Source organism: Branchiostoma lanceolatum, chromosome 7 (genome assembly GCF_035083965.1).
Source record: "Branchiostoma lanceolatum isolate klBraLanc5 chromosome 7, klBraLanc5.hap2, whole genome shotgun sequence".
Classification (NCBI taxonomy): Eukaryota; Metazoa; Chordata; class Leptocardii; order Amphioxiformes; family Branchiostomatidae; genus Branchiostoma; species Branchiostoma lanceolatum.
In genome coordinates, this window is record NC_089728.1 from 12,561,990 (window position 1) to 12,576,933 (window position 14,944).

General features: G+C 43.4%; 1 protein-coding gene across 1 annotated transcript; it reads right to left on the bottom strand.

Annotated features, from left to right (window-relative positions):
- Window positions 1-25: 25 nt before the first annotated feature.
- Window positions 26-13,487, bottom strand: LOC136439386 (uncharacterized). Its single transcript, XM_066434797.1, has 29 exons — window positions 13,348-13,487; window positions 12,534-12,666; window positions 11,539-11,781; window positions 11,313-11,423; window positions 10,863-10,970; window positions 10,520-10,646; window positions 10,175-10,311; window positions 9,478-9,691; window positions 9,007-9,135; window positions 8,811-8,845; window positions 8,376-8,483; window positions 7,898-8,008; window positions 7,486-7,593; window positions 7,089-7,215; window positions 6,797-6,933; window positions 6,327-6,540; window positions 5,770-5,898; window positions 5,179-5,344; window positions 4,737-4,855; window positions 4,075-4,238; window positions 3,488-3,641; window positions 3,117-3,257; window positions 2,688-2,866; window positions 2,350-2,472; window positions 1,933-2,018; window positions 1,640-1,680; window positions 1,418-1,517; window positions 935-1,034; window positions 26-759 (listed from the first exon to the last, which is right to left on the bottom strand). Exons 2-29 carry the CDS (start codon window positions 12,657-12,659, stop codon window positions 694-696), a joined length of 3,603 nt encoding a protein of 1,200 aa, XP_066290894.1. The 5' UTR covers window positions 12,660-12,666; window positions 13,348-13,487; the 3' UTR covers window positions 26-693.
- Between the last annotated feature and the right edge of the window lie 1,457 nt (window positions 13,488-14,944).

Below are 14,944 nucleotides of genomic sequence, written 5' to 3' on the forward strand. Positions count from 1 at the left end.
CTGACTGAATCTAATGTTTGTATCATTAATATTTTCAATGAACAGTAATGAAAGGTGACATTTAATCAAATTTTGTTTCCATAACATTATTTATTTACATGTAAAAGTAATGGTACATGTATCAATGTTGCTAGTATACTTGAATAAAGTTTGTATATATAATGTATAACTCAATTTATATATCTAAACCCAATTCTACTCAATTCAACAGTTTCTACTTTCTGAGAAGATTATCAAGCACTGAACATTTCAATGAAACAATCGTTCGTTCTTATCTACGTGCATTAAACGTTAAGTGTATAGAATGTACAAAAACACTATCATATATGCACAAGAACACAGTCACAAAATGCCTGACTTCGCTCTAAACTACTTTCAGTTGCCTTAACAGCATTATACAGCACAAGGACATGGCTATTAGTTGGCGCTTTCTCTTCGCGCTCTGTCCTATCTTCAAAAGTCTGCCCTGTATCATTTGTAGATTCAAATCATCTATGATACATGGCTTGTAAACAATAAATGAATTCAAGATATAGTATACTGGTTCATCCAATAAGACGGTCCAATTAAAACTAATAAAACACAGCGAACAGCCATGCAGCACACACTAACGCCATATATGTACATGATGATTTTGGTGTTCAGTAGTTCACTCCACACTTGCGCTGTTCGCCCCTCCCTCGGATGTCGTGATTACGGCATGGCGATGGACACAGATGACTCCGGAGGGCTGTGGCAGCTCTCAGTGAAGAAGTAGGTCTGGAGAGGATACGGGATATTCAAAAATCAAGTGTTACAATTGTCTACTCCATAAGACTTAATCATTGATATAAATATACAACTTATCTTTGCCGGTGTGGTAATGATATCCATCAAAAGCAAGCAGATAAATATCAAACATTGGGGAATGATGATACAAGTAGATGCCATTTACCGATTGCTCGTTAGCCATGTTGTCCATGTCCTTGATTAGCTCAGTGGGGTCTGGCCGGGCTGCCGGGTCCTTCAGCCAACACTTCTGCATCATCTTATAGCTGCACAGGAATAGTGATTTTTGTGTAGTTTTAATTGGTACGACAATATCGGGGTAGGTGAAGACATTGGTAAGGTACGCAAATATAATGCAAGTGATAGTTAAGGTTTGAGGCCATATTCCTTAGTATGGATCGAGTATGTAACAGCATAGTTTTGATATCGTGAATGGAATTCATCATTTGACTTCAGTCAAACCTGCTTCAGACAATATATCTCCATGCATTTTACTTTGTTTTATTTGTTGGATTATGCATGTGATGTATTTACAATGCCAATGATGTAAACCTATTCAATGTGTCGTTTACGTCACCAATTCATAATCTGAATGGAACTACAGTATGAGATAGTCAATACAGGGGTGTTTCGATAAGGTTAAACGTACATGTGGTCAGGGCAGCTATCTGGTCGGTCCATCCTTTTCCCACCGGATAGCCAGTCGATCAGCTGTCTGTCTGCGGACAGGTCTGGGTAAGGCCTTCCACCTGGAGTAGAAGACCAAACGACAAGGGTGTGACTTTCAGGAACCACAAGATAGTGAGTTTAGAAGTGATAGGGGTCAGATTCATATATCAATACATTTAAGTTTTGAAAAACGTAAACTCACCGAGAGAAGCGATTTCCCACAGAAAGATTCCATACGACCAGCTGAAAAGTAATAAATCATTTTAGTTGACATTGACATATCTTTTTGATCAAAAGGCAGTGGAAGTGATCCACAGGGTGAGCTAAGAATCCTAACCTATCTAATGACGATCAATCTCTACAGGTCTTGCTTGTCCTTGATTCACACTCTTTTTCTCTTGAACACTTCAAGCACAGCAGAAATACATCCCATCTGCACTTTATTTTCATTTATTCTGAGATACAAAACACATCATAAAAACAATTTTTCCTCACATGTCGGTCTTGTGGGTGAAGGCTCCGTCCTGGAGGGACTCCAGCGCCATCCAGCGGATCGGCAGGGGGCCGTCATCACCTTGTTGCTATAGATACAAAAATTGATTCATTAGTCAATATGTATCACCGCGAAATCAATAATCCGGATTTAGTAAGCTTGCAGACAATGTAATAATTGGTTATTATACAATTCATCATATGTCTACAACTCCATCGCTTCACAAGTTCACCACAGTTTTAGCAAGGACCTCTTGATGCATTTGAATCATCGTTAGTTTTGTGCTTGATGCCCCGTTTATTTCTATAAAGTTTGTTCATCCAATGGTAGCTGTCTTGATTGATCTCAGTGCTCATGGCAAAGCTTGCGACAACTATAGAAGAACGAATATTTTGGTAAGTCATGAATTTGATACTTACTGTGGTCAGCTTGACGTACTCCGACTCCGTGTAGATGTCCCGTGCCAGCCCGAAGTCGCAGATCTTAGCCTCCCTGTCCGCAGAGATGAGCACGTTCCGGGCAGCAACGTCCCTGTGGATCACCTGAAAAATTAAAAGTCAATCACTTCTTGCGCATATTTATTTCTTTTGAAACAAGCATTGAAAATTATTCTGAACATGTCGTAAATTACCTATGTTAGTAACATTGAAAACTCCGCGACAAAAACGAGAAAATTATTCTTACAAGTCAAAAAGAGAAATTAGATTTTTTGTAGATTGCAACACTCATACTGGCAAAACTTCCACGCTTCTCTCACCTTCTTCTTCTTCAGTTCTGCCAGTGCGTTGGCCACTCCCCGGGCGAACCGCAGGAACTCCTTGTCCTGCTCGGCGGTCACCCCCAACTGGCCGGAGGACGGACAGCGGTGGCGGCAGGAGCTCAGGTAGTTACGGAGGTCCCCGTAAGGTGCGTACTCAACCAACAGGTAGACACGTGCTGTATGACGCAAATTAATGATTACACATCATTTAGATTATGTTTATGATCAGAATATATCTATGATACTGACATGTATCTACATACATTTGCAAATTTAGTAAAACCTTTTCATAATTGATGCTAATGACCATGACCGTTGACCAAGCCACAACTAGCCGCTATCTCATGTATATTAGCCAGTGCTGAGCATACTTCTAGGCACAGTACGGAATACTTCAAGAGAACTAAGCGCTTAAGAAAGTCTTACTCTTGTCCAAGACGTATCCGTAGAACTGGACGATGTTCCGGTTGGTTGAGTGAGGGGAGGAGGCGTCTTGAGGGAGATGGAGGTCGGACAGCAGTTTGGTCTCCCTCAGGAAGTCCCGCTGCACGACCGATCCTGCCTGGTCTGAAGTGGCAAAGAAGTATATCTTAGTCTTTGAACATCTGCGTTAGACTGATCCATCATATTCAAGCAAAACATTGTCTGGAAGAAACGACTGTCGAATGTCATTTCCCTAGTTCGTTTAGTTGGTTGCCATTGCCTTTATGTTCTCTTGGTACGTGCTGTACATGTATGTTCCCATTTCGAAAGATGAAAACCATCCTGCTCAGAGGAATAGGCGCTATACTACTTACCGGCTCTAATTGTCTTGGCAGCCACGATGTGTTCCGATGTCTGTGTCCGCAGCTTCGCCTTCACCACGTAACAGAACTGACCCTGTCCGATCTGCTCAACTATCGTCAGGTGTTGCCGCTTCTTCTCCCATTTGCGGAGGACGTCTTTGTTCTCCTAAAACGTTGTAATGTTGCAACATTTGGTGACTCAGACAAGACTTTCACCAATGAAGGGGTTTCTGGTTCTATGAAATATTTTGTTCCAATTACAAGTTTGGCATGAGGGCTGCACTGCGTCCTCCTATAAGCTGGTGACGAGGAGCAATGTTATTACAGCTTGCATACACAACAATTGTGCAACACATTTGTACCGATTTTTTACCATTCCTACAAGTGCAAATGCCCTTTTACGGCATCTAGAACGTTTTTGCAATGGAACTGACAGACGTTTGAAACATATTGCCCTGTTTTCGGTGTATTGACCATTGCCAAATGGTAAAAAATTCTTGTTATTTATTTCAAAATCAGGCAAAAATCAATGTGCGCGCTGATGTCATCCATAAAATCAATTTGCTGTGGCCTAAGATAGAAAATCCTACGAGACATACCGTATCATTTAACCAGGAGATGAGCTCGCTGTCCATTTTGTAGCGGTCATGTCTTCTCTTCTTCGTGACGAAGAAGAAGACGGCCACGGCTGCCGCACAGAGCACGGCGGCAGGGATCAGCACGGCCATGGCGATTATACCGGCAGGCGGAGAGGCTGGAGGTTCTGCAACGATGGTGCATTATTGGTGGACTCAATAACAAATACGAAGAAACAATCTGCTTACAAATTGATGTGAGTATTCAAATATTGTTATAAGGTCACAGTGTATTTTTGATAAAAGAAAAATGATAAAAGGGTGAAATTTTGATGGCAGTAGTCGCTGGTGTTTTCGTAATGATGCAAAATATACGAAATGGATTATGTGATGAAAACAATGATGTTGTCTTTTAACTTTTCACATGTTATAAAACAACTACCAAGATGGTACCGTCCTGGACCAGATTTTTTTCAAATAGTGATATAGTTTGTGTTACATTACACTGTGAACACTGTACACTGTAGCCTGAGTGCCATCCGATTACAACCAGGGCTCCTGCAGTCGCTGTATACTGAAAACAAAATCTGATTTCATGGCAGTGAGTTTAGGAGCCTCGGTAGTAATCTGATGGTACCCAGGCTATATGTGAACGACATCAGTTGTAAATAATTACTGGGACGTACTTGGTGGTCCCACGTTAAGACGGTAGAGCTCCTTCGTTTCTACACCGTTCACATCGCGAACCACACACTGGTAGTCTCCTTCATGCTCCTTCGACAGCCGTGGTATCGCGAGGATGTGACTGAAATAGAATAAAATTTCACATGATGGATCATTCTCATTAGAGTCTTTCTAATTACTTTCCGCAATTATATTCTAAAAAAATCTACACTCTATCATCCACAACAGTTGTTCATAGAATCGTGGTAACTCTTTCCATCTGACATTGCTAGCAGAGAGAGAACTAGGTAAAACATGGAAGGAAAAAAAACGTCCCGATGGTACTAGCAATAGACTAGATGTTTTTAAAAATCAGTCTGTACAGACATAAGATGTATGCATGATCCCCCACGATTACGACCTTGGCACAAATTCAAAATAGACAGCTGCAGCTGTGATATTTACTTGGAGTAGAATGATGACTTCGTGATCACTCCTTCTGGTAGCTCCTTGTCATCCCTTGTCCACGTTAGTCTGTCCGCATCTATGTTGTACGAGTGGCAGGTGATGTTGATGCCGTCCCCAGTGTCGGGTGCGGGGTCACTCGCCGTCACCAGCACGGTAGGGTTAGCTGAGAAATCGGAATATTTTGATTGTTAAATGAAATGGACGAAACAGGAGGTGTTACTGCTCAGTTATAAGCTTTGTGGGGTAAATGAACATCGGACAAAGACGATCATTTTTTTTTCTATCGGCTTTTTCCTATGTTCCTTGCTTTGGTTGTGTTATACTGGTGACTTTAAACTTCAGCTGTATCTCTATCTTTATAGCAGGTATAACCACCCTTCGGCGTAACACACCGACCTACAGAGCCATGAAGAAATGTATTATGACTAATGTTGTAGACTGTTTTCATCAAAGTCATAATATATCTGTTCCTTCAATAACATTCATGTGTACAGGGCTAATTGACATTTTATTATATTAAAGAAAAAAACTCTATTTCTTTTGACGTGTCTGATCATTACACAATGCACCCGAATCCCATGTACTCACGGATGTCGCAGGCCACGCCCTTCCAGCCCGGAGCACACAGGCAGGCGCCGTTGAAGGCGTGGCACGTGGCGCCGTTCTGACAGACGCAGGTCTGGTCACACAGCCCGCCGTACTTTCCCTCACTACAGCCTGGAACAAAACATCATTTGGTAAAAACGTCAGATATAGCCCCGCTACACATGTGAAGCTATAGGTCTTCTACGTGACACACGTCCGTAAAGAAGTGTAGATATGGAGGAACAAGCCTCAATGTCTGTTACCATTTCGTTGTATGACCGATTGTTATAAGACTAGTATCTTATCTTCCCCAAGTTCAGACAAAGTACCTATTTACAGCATTTAGCCTAGCAGTGGGGAGGATGGAAAACGTTTTCGACCGAAGCATGATGAGTTTTGTCGTTCTGTTGAAGATTTAGTCTGGTTACCAGTTTGCGATACAATAGGAATACGTTCGGCCAATAATGCATTTATAACGTTACATAGTATTACGTTTATGTGGATTGGACACGAGAGACAAAGTTAGCTGTATCTCCCTTTAAATGCCGGAAAAAAAGTACCTCTTGCAGAAATGTCCAGTTTGACTTCAAACCTCAACGTGTCGTTAGTTCCAAAACAGATCCAGCTTGAATTTTGCCCGGAGAGCACCTGATCTATCGTCATATCCAGCACGACGAAGGGACTGTTGTCCCGCACCCAGCCGGCCTGGAACATCAGGGCCCAGGTGGCGGGGTGGATCTTGTGTTGGAGGGGGTCGTCAGGGCTGAAGGGGGGCTGCAAGAACAACACAGAAACTTGTTTACAATGTAGATCGGGCCAACCACATTAGACCCGTTACTTACGTCAACATGTCAAGAGAAATTGATCAGTCTTCATGGAGAAGATCGGAGATCAGTTAGAAAACTCGGCTTGTCCACTATCGTCCGGGAAGTTGAAACACAATAATATGTTACATGTTATACTGGTCGTGGAAGGTCGGAAGCATAAACAAATGATATGTTGATAATAGCATTGTACAAGAATCACCAACCCTGAGAACGTTGATGGTCATTTTGGACCCTTCCTGGTTTCCCCCATCAGCGTCTGCACAGACGATTCGGGAGTCGTTGATCAGGTGGGCGAAGAAAGCATCTTGTGCTATGAAGACGTCTGTGTACTCAAGTCCACCTGTATATTAATGACAACACTATACTCTAAGTATATAGGATTTAATCACAAACCACATCATATAGAAGCTATTGCATTGATTAAATACTGGTCGGGTTGTTCGAATTCAATTTCAGTGTGTTGGGTTCTTTATGAAGTGCTTAGAGTACACTTACAGTGGTCGTTTTCAGTAGAAATCTTCACAACAGCATTCGGGTCGAAGAGAAAGTCAGCAGGAGTGAAGTTGGCTCCTGGGTCGGACGCTGCTATGCGAAAACCCATCTTGGTGTCAACCACAACGCCCTGGAAAAAACAGAGCCGAAAAAGTTTTTAAAAGGTTACAAGAATGGTTTAACTACAATGGTTTAATCTTCATAAGGCATGTCTAAGAGCACATTGCGGTTACCCTTGCATGTGCACCACGAAGCTAGTAGAATCTTACACAAATAACGGGAAATTATACCTATCTTACTTGCACTCCGGTCAAAATATACCCACTCAGAAAATTATGATACTCTGAAGCAAAGGACAGCGCGATTGTTCAGAGTTAAGTAAGGTAAAATGTACGTATACCTTATCGTCATCAACCACCGGTGTCTTGCAGTTGTCGTTGAAGACAGGCGGGTATCCCTCCACGTCATCCACGTCAATAGTCACCATTATGAACGAAGTGACGTTATTCTGTTCGAAGATATTCAAGCTGAATAAATTATCACAGATACCGACGATACTGGCAAACAACACTTGCTAAACAGAACCCTCCAAGTACCTGCGATATCTGACTTGGCCCCAAATATGTTATAACATCAATTGAATTATAACGATGCAACATATATTACATTACAGGCCTCTGTCATATGATGCCGCCTACATATTGTAACAAGAAATGGCAGTGTTCCTAAATGAGTACTATTATCCACGTAGGTGACGATGTCCACATATCAGCTTATGCCGTTAGATTAACAGTATGCCACATGTAGTTTACCTTTTCCTGTTGCACAGTGATGTTGAGGACATACTGGCTGTCCACGGTCACGTCCAGAGGTCGGCTCAGGTTCAGGAGTCCTGACTCCGCAGAAAGGGCGAATCTCTCGTGCTGGAAAGGAATCAATAAGAACAAAAATCAAGCTTCCTTATATTGGCTTTACAGAGGTCTGACATAGACCAAGATAAAACAAACGGGACCAAACTACCCGACCTGACCATATTCGACCATACCCGATCCAAATAACCCATTGATGTGCAAACCAAACAAAGGCTTTTTGTTGCAGCGAAGAGTGAAAGGTTAACCCTGGCCGACCGAACAACCACTGAGACCTGTCTGGACCTGATCTGATGTGAGCCGACCAGATTCAATCTACCAACTGGATATAACCAATCATCTAACATAACGATCCAGAGAGCAGTTAAAGCAGCCAACGTGATGTACCACAATAATCATCACAGGCTATGGACAACTTTACCTTGTTGCCCGACAACAGCGTGAATCGGGCGTCACTCTGGTTCGTCAGGAACCCGTTGGCCACAAGCACCCCACCCATGTCGAGCACCGTGGAGCCGACCATCTGGTCCTGTTTGTGGAAACAAAGAAAGTTTAAAATCATCCTTCAACAAGTTATACATTTTTCAGGTTACAATTTCGCTTCGCTAAATATAACCAAGCATTCACACGAAGTTGTGAGTGCGAAGCTAGCGCTGTGAGTATTGTACTCAGAAACCGTGTTAGATATATGACTTACTCGACTTCTGTGGTATGCTCGGCATGATTAATGTATGATTAATACTCTCGTCAACGGAATGAAAAAGGTAGGCAACAAAGACAAATTGATTACAGGCTACACTCAGTCTTGAAAAATGTATAGAATGTGTCAATAACAGTCACAGCAAACCCGTCTTACCTCTCTTATTGTGAACATCAGGTTTTCATGGTTTGCTGTAGGCAAAGAAATAACAAATCTTTACGGGCGCCGTTGAAAGCATGGCATGTGGTACCGTTCTGAACCTTACAGTCTAACTTTTCACAAGGAAAACCAGAATGAAAACAGATCATGATTTCTGCTACAGTTTAGTGCCCAAATGATGTCATGCACTTACGTATGTCGCAGGCCACCCCCTTCCAGCCCGGAGCACACAGGCAGGCGCCGTTGAAGGCGTGGCACGTGGCGCCGTTCTGACAGACGCAGGTCTGGTCACACAGCCCGCCGTACTTTCCCTCACTACAGCCTGGAACAGAACATCATCTGGTAAAAACGTCAGATATAGCCCCGCTATACATGTACATTTGTAAGGTGCACTCGTCCGTAGATAAGAACATCTTGTAGATGTAAAGAATAGAGAAAATAACTTCAAGTAAGTATCTCTTACCACACATCTTTCAGGATTGGTAGGGGCTGATGGAAGAGGTGGGGAACGGAGGTGTATCAGTGAGGAGACGAGAAGACAGAAAGTCCACATTCAGAAGAGACAGACGGTCCCACAGTTATGACAATCTGAATACGTTTTATGCGGATTGGACAAAGAGATGAGGCTAACTGTATTTTCCTTCACATCTCAGAGAAAACGTACCTCTTGCAGAAATGTCCAGTTTGACTTCGAACCTCGACAAGTCGTCAGTTCCAAAACAGATCCAACTTGACCTTTGCCCGGAAAGCACCTGATCTATCGCCATGTCCAGCACGACGAAGGGACTGTTGTCCCGGACCCAGCCGGCCTGGAACATCAGGGCCCAGGTGGCGGGGTGGATCTTGTGTTGGAGGGGATCGTCAGGGCTGAAGGGGGGCTGCAATAACAACACAGAAACTTTATAATGTAGATTGGTCCAAACACCTTAGACCCACTGCTCATGTCACATGTCCTGAGAGGTATTATTAAACCGGTTGTTTCGCTACATAGTCAGGTCGCTACAGTCGTTTCGCTACATAACAGAAGTGGTTTCGCTACATGGTACAAGTTGTTTCGCTACATGGCAGAAGTCGTTTCGCTACATCTGAATGTTATTTCTGTAGATAGTCGACCTACAAACAATGTTCCTCTTCACTAAAAACCACGTGTATGGATCAATAGATGGTCGAGTATAACACTTCATATGCATACGCTAATCGGATAAGCAAAAATGCACATTCAGTCTCCACGAAGAAGATATGAGATCAGGTAAAACTCGGTTTGGCTACTAGTTTGTGTAGGAGAAGTTTAAACGCAAGCATGGACGGTCATAATCATGAAAAGGATACAGAGACACTCGCATTGTACAAGAATCACCAACCCTGAGAACGTTGATGGTCATTTTGGACCCTTCCTGGTTTTCCCCATCAGCGTCTGCACAGACGATTCGGGAGTCGTTGACCAGGTGGGCGAAGAAAACATCTTGAGCTATGAAGACGTCTGTGTACTCAAGTCCACCTGTATGTCAATGGCAACAGTGTACTCACTCAGTGCAGTATACAACATTTGATCACTATTAACATCATAACCCCCTCGTCATACCATATAGATACTATTATACAGTATATAAAAAATTCTGGTCCAGTTGTTGAAATCTTAGTTCCACGTCCTGCATTGACAAGTCAAGTGTGGTGGGTTCTTTATGAAGTGCTTAGAAGACACTTACAGTGGTCGTTTTCAGTAGAAATCTTCACAACAGCATTCGGGTCGAAGAGAAAGTCAGCAGGAGTGAAGTCGGCACCAGGCTGGAACGCTGCTATACGAAATCCCATCTTGGTGTCAACCATAACGCCCTGAAAAAGCACAACCGAAAACATTTAATGCATACCTTGATATGAGATGTCTATGGCGACATTTTAGTTTTCCTTTTGCACCACGAAGCGAATAGAGCCTTTCGTATTGAACTATACTTCATAAAACAACTACTTCAATCCATGTTTTAATCTTTATGGAAATTATCATTACAAGGTAAAGGATACTATTAGAGTGATTGGCAATGTAACATTTACCTTATCGTCATTGACCACCGGCGTTTTGCAGTTGTCGTTGAAGGCAGGCGGGTATCCCTCTACGTCATCCACGTCAACTGTCACAGTGATGAACACCGTGGCGTTTTTCTGAAATGTTACAAGTTTCACAGAAACCTATTGCTTTCAGTTTGCTCTTTTCCATTGCAACATTCGCAACCGCGAAATGCTATAAGTGTTTTGACTTGATATTTAGCTCAGTTCTCATGTCTTATATATCTATGTAAGGGTCTCAGCAAATGAGAGTGCAATGCATACTCAAACTCTGATTACATTACATTTGAAATTGTATTTTATTTTATTACATCTTTGAAAGTCTTATCAATGGATTTGTTCAGACAAATTAGAACGGTATCCTTGTATATCAAACCTTAATGTCGAATATCAACTGAAGGTTCATGTTGCAGTATTGTCACAAGAGAAATCCTTTACCCGTAGCAGGTGCACACTGACGTTCAGATCGTACCGCCTGTCGACAGTGACGTCCAGTGGCCGGACCAGCGTCAGCACACCTGTGTTCTCGGCTACGGCAAACCGGCCGTGCTGTTCAGAAAACCATATGAGCGAAAATTGTGTCAGGCACAGTATGGTACAAACATTGTAGAACTGATGTCGACTATCTCAAAGCTTACAAAATCAAAATGTTTTCCTCATGTACCGTGTTTCCAGACAGCAGTGAGAACTTGTAGCTACTGGTATTATCGCTCGTCGCATCGTTGGTGGTACCATTGGTGGTACCGTTGGTGGTACCGTTGGTGGTACCATTGGTGGTACCATTGGTGTTTGGCACAGTCTGTGTTGGGATAGGCGTAGTCACGTCGTTCCCAGGGGACGGAGAAGACGTCTCGTTCCCCACCACAAAGGTGGAGAGATCTATCACGGCAGACAGCACGGCGGTATTCTGTCAATCAAAGGAAAATGACTATCACTAAATGGTTTACCAAAACTAGCGTCGATTACTATTAAATGATTTCGAGAAATTCATCCTATCCAACTGTTCTATCTGGTGGCTAGAAATAGATGACCAAGGTAAATATATTCAAAAGAATGTCCTGGTCGCTAACTGGATATTCTGTGGCTTGCAAACTCCTTCGGCATATTTACCCATTCTAGCTATCAAAACGTCTGTTATTTCTTTCAGTCACCTATAGAGTCTAAGGAAGGCTGTCATCCAAATATTGCCAAGAATACTGCAGCCTGGAGTTCAGCCTTGTGAGCTTTGCCCCGCTCCTAACATCCGCTTGGCGGCCAACTAGCGTACGTTGGGAGCGGGCCAAAGCTTACAACGCTGGACTCCGGTCCGATCCAGGCTAATTATACTGTTGAGTGAATATCCTCATGAACTTGGGTAATTCAAGTATATTTTTTGCATCAAATCTTACTCCTGTGGGAATGTTAATAAGCAAACCACATAAGAGATTGTCAGGTTGATTAAACGAAAGCTTAATTGTTGAGTTTCTTGTATGCCTTACATCTCTAATCCCCTCGTCTAGACTACGGTATGTTCAGAGAAAAGGATCGTTGAAAAACGGCATACCACTGAGAGCGTACATTGCGTGTAGCAATTCACAGTAACGCATGTTACTTCCGTACTAATTTAAATACTAATGCATGTTGTTTTGTCAGCGAGATACTGAATGATGCAATACTTACCTCGGGTAGCGACACCGATACCGTGTCGTTGGTGACATAGCCACTTTGGCCGTTCGAAGCTTCTGTCATAATTACCACACAGCACGCTAAAACTAGAGTGACGCCCATACGCCATGAAGCCGCCATGTACAATCTGCAGCAACATGAAATAGTCTTCTTTCAGCACGAAAATGCAAAGCACAATATATTTCGACTGATAGTAAACTAAGAAAGAAAAGTTAAATAGAGACTTCCAAACTGCTTCCAAAGACATAGACCTAGCCTATCCTGGCCGTCGATCATTTTCTCAGAGAACAGTTGTCATATTTAGTTCAACACAACCTGTTCTTACCCCTTAGGGCAGACAATAACACATGATGGGCGGAGCTATAGTATCGGTCTACTGTGCCTGCGAGGCCAACACAACTGTCACGTACCAATAAATGACAAGTGCTGAAACACACAACATGCAGTGTGCGTATTCCAGTAGACGTGGGTGTAAATCCCGGTTGTGAGGCTCACCTGACGTGCATACTCTTCCAAAAAGGGTCACAGTCCTTAGGACGGGACGACCAAAAGAGTTAGGGTGGTAGAACATCATGGCGAATCCGCATAGTTCGAAAGTAACATTTTGCTAATCTGTCGAAATCTACTAGCAACACCCTGCAGCTAAACCTACCACCACTAGTGACCCCATCTAGGTCTGAAAACTGAACCAGCAAAACCAGACGCGCACGGTGGAGAGAGTTGAAAATGTCCCGCGGTGGCAAACATACTGACACAACAACACATTCATTCATACACTACAAATTTAAGAACGTCGGTCGATGCTTACCTGGTGTGAAGGGGACGCTACTTCTGAAGAACACGTTCTCAGGTAGCGTCTCTCGGGAATTAGAGTCCTGAACACGACTTTACTTCACAGAGAACAGCTCGCGTGTGTCTGGCGGTGCAGCACCTATGCTGTGTATGCGGCGTAAGGGCAGATCTGACACGCATGACCACACTTGAATGGAGAAATCCTCACACGCGATTGGTCGCTACAATTCACGCCTCGTGCAAGCTAGTGTGACGTAGCAGGAAATAAATGAGAGCTGGGGGTGGCACGGGGATTCCCCATGACGTCAGAGGACATGATTCTTAATTCAAGAGAGACAACAGGTGCACAACAAGTGTAAAAAGATACAGGGAAACAGTGAAAGTTGGTGGTGGCACGGGGATTTCTTGTGACGTCAGATGGTGTTTTGAACGTTGATCAAAACAAAGACCAGGTAAAAAGACAACAAGATTGTTCACGAGTGCAGAGAGGTATCATTTCCAAACCTTTCTTGTAGAAACAATGCCACTTCTCTACACTGTTCTTGTGGAAGCAAGTGAGAGCTGTAGGTGGCACGGGTATTTATTGTGGACTACCTATAAGGAACTACATGTATTTCCCGGATACCTGCCCCCTAGCGGAGTACACAGTGTTTGAACGTCCCGACCACGATCGTATTTGCACTGCCTTTCTATGTAATTTGACGCCTAAACTGTAAAAAACAGCCTCTTAAAAAAAGCCTCAAAAGACAATTATATAAGTTCGAATCACATAACCTTCTTATTGACACAAATGACTCACTCAACTCAAAAATCACATTGCGGCCTACATGAAGCATACATTGCGGCCTACATTGCGGCCTACTTGAAGCCTACATACATTGCGGCCTACATGGCGGCCTACATTGCGGCCTACATAGCGGCCTACATGGCGGCCTACATGACGGCCTACATGGCGGCCTACATGGCGGCCTATATTGCGGCCTACATTGCGGCCTACATTGCGGCCTACATTGCGGCCTACATGACGGCCTACATTGCGGCCTATATTGCGGCCTACATTGCGGCCTATATATATATTGCGGCCTACATGGCCTACATGGCGGCCTATATTGCGGCCTACATTGCGGCCTACATGTGTCACAGTGTTTGAACGTCCCGACCACGATCGTATTTGCACTGCTTTACGCCTAAACTGTAAAAAACAGCCTCTTAAAAAAAGTCTCAAAAGACAATTATATAAGTTCGAATCACCTAACCTTCTTATTGACACAAATGACTCACTCAACTCAAAAATCACATTGCGGCCTACATGAAGCATACATTGCGGCCTACATGGCGGCCTACAAGAAGCCTACATACATTGCGGCCTACATGACGGCCTACACTGCGGCCTATATTGCGGCCTACATGGCGGCCTATATATATATTGCGGCCTACATGGCCTACATGGCGGCCTATATTGCGGCCTACATTGCGGCCTACATACATTGCGGCCTACATGACGGCCTACATGGCGACCTACATTGTGGCCTATATTGTGGCCTACATGGCGGCCTACATTGCGGCCTACATACATTGCGGCCTACATTTCGGCCTACATTGCGGCCTACTTG

Bases quoted from the DNA above. Each gene is read 5' to 3' on its own strand.
- LOC136439386 (XM_066434797.1), bottom strand. From the start codon at position 12,659: ATGGCGGCTTCATGGCGTATGGGCGTCACTCTAGTTTTAGCGTGCTGT. The intron at 11,424-11,538 runs GTACATGAGGAA...TTTTCTGAACAG, and splicing joins CACTGCTGTCTGGAAACACG to CACGGCCGGTTTGCCGTAGC. The intron at 6,934-7,088 runs GTAAGTGTACTC...ATTAATATACAG, and splicing joins TTCTACTGAAAACGACCACT to GTGGACTTGAGTACACAGAC.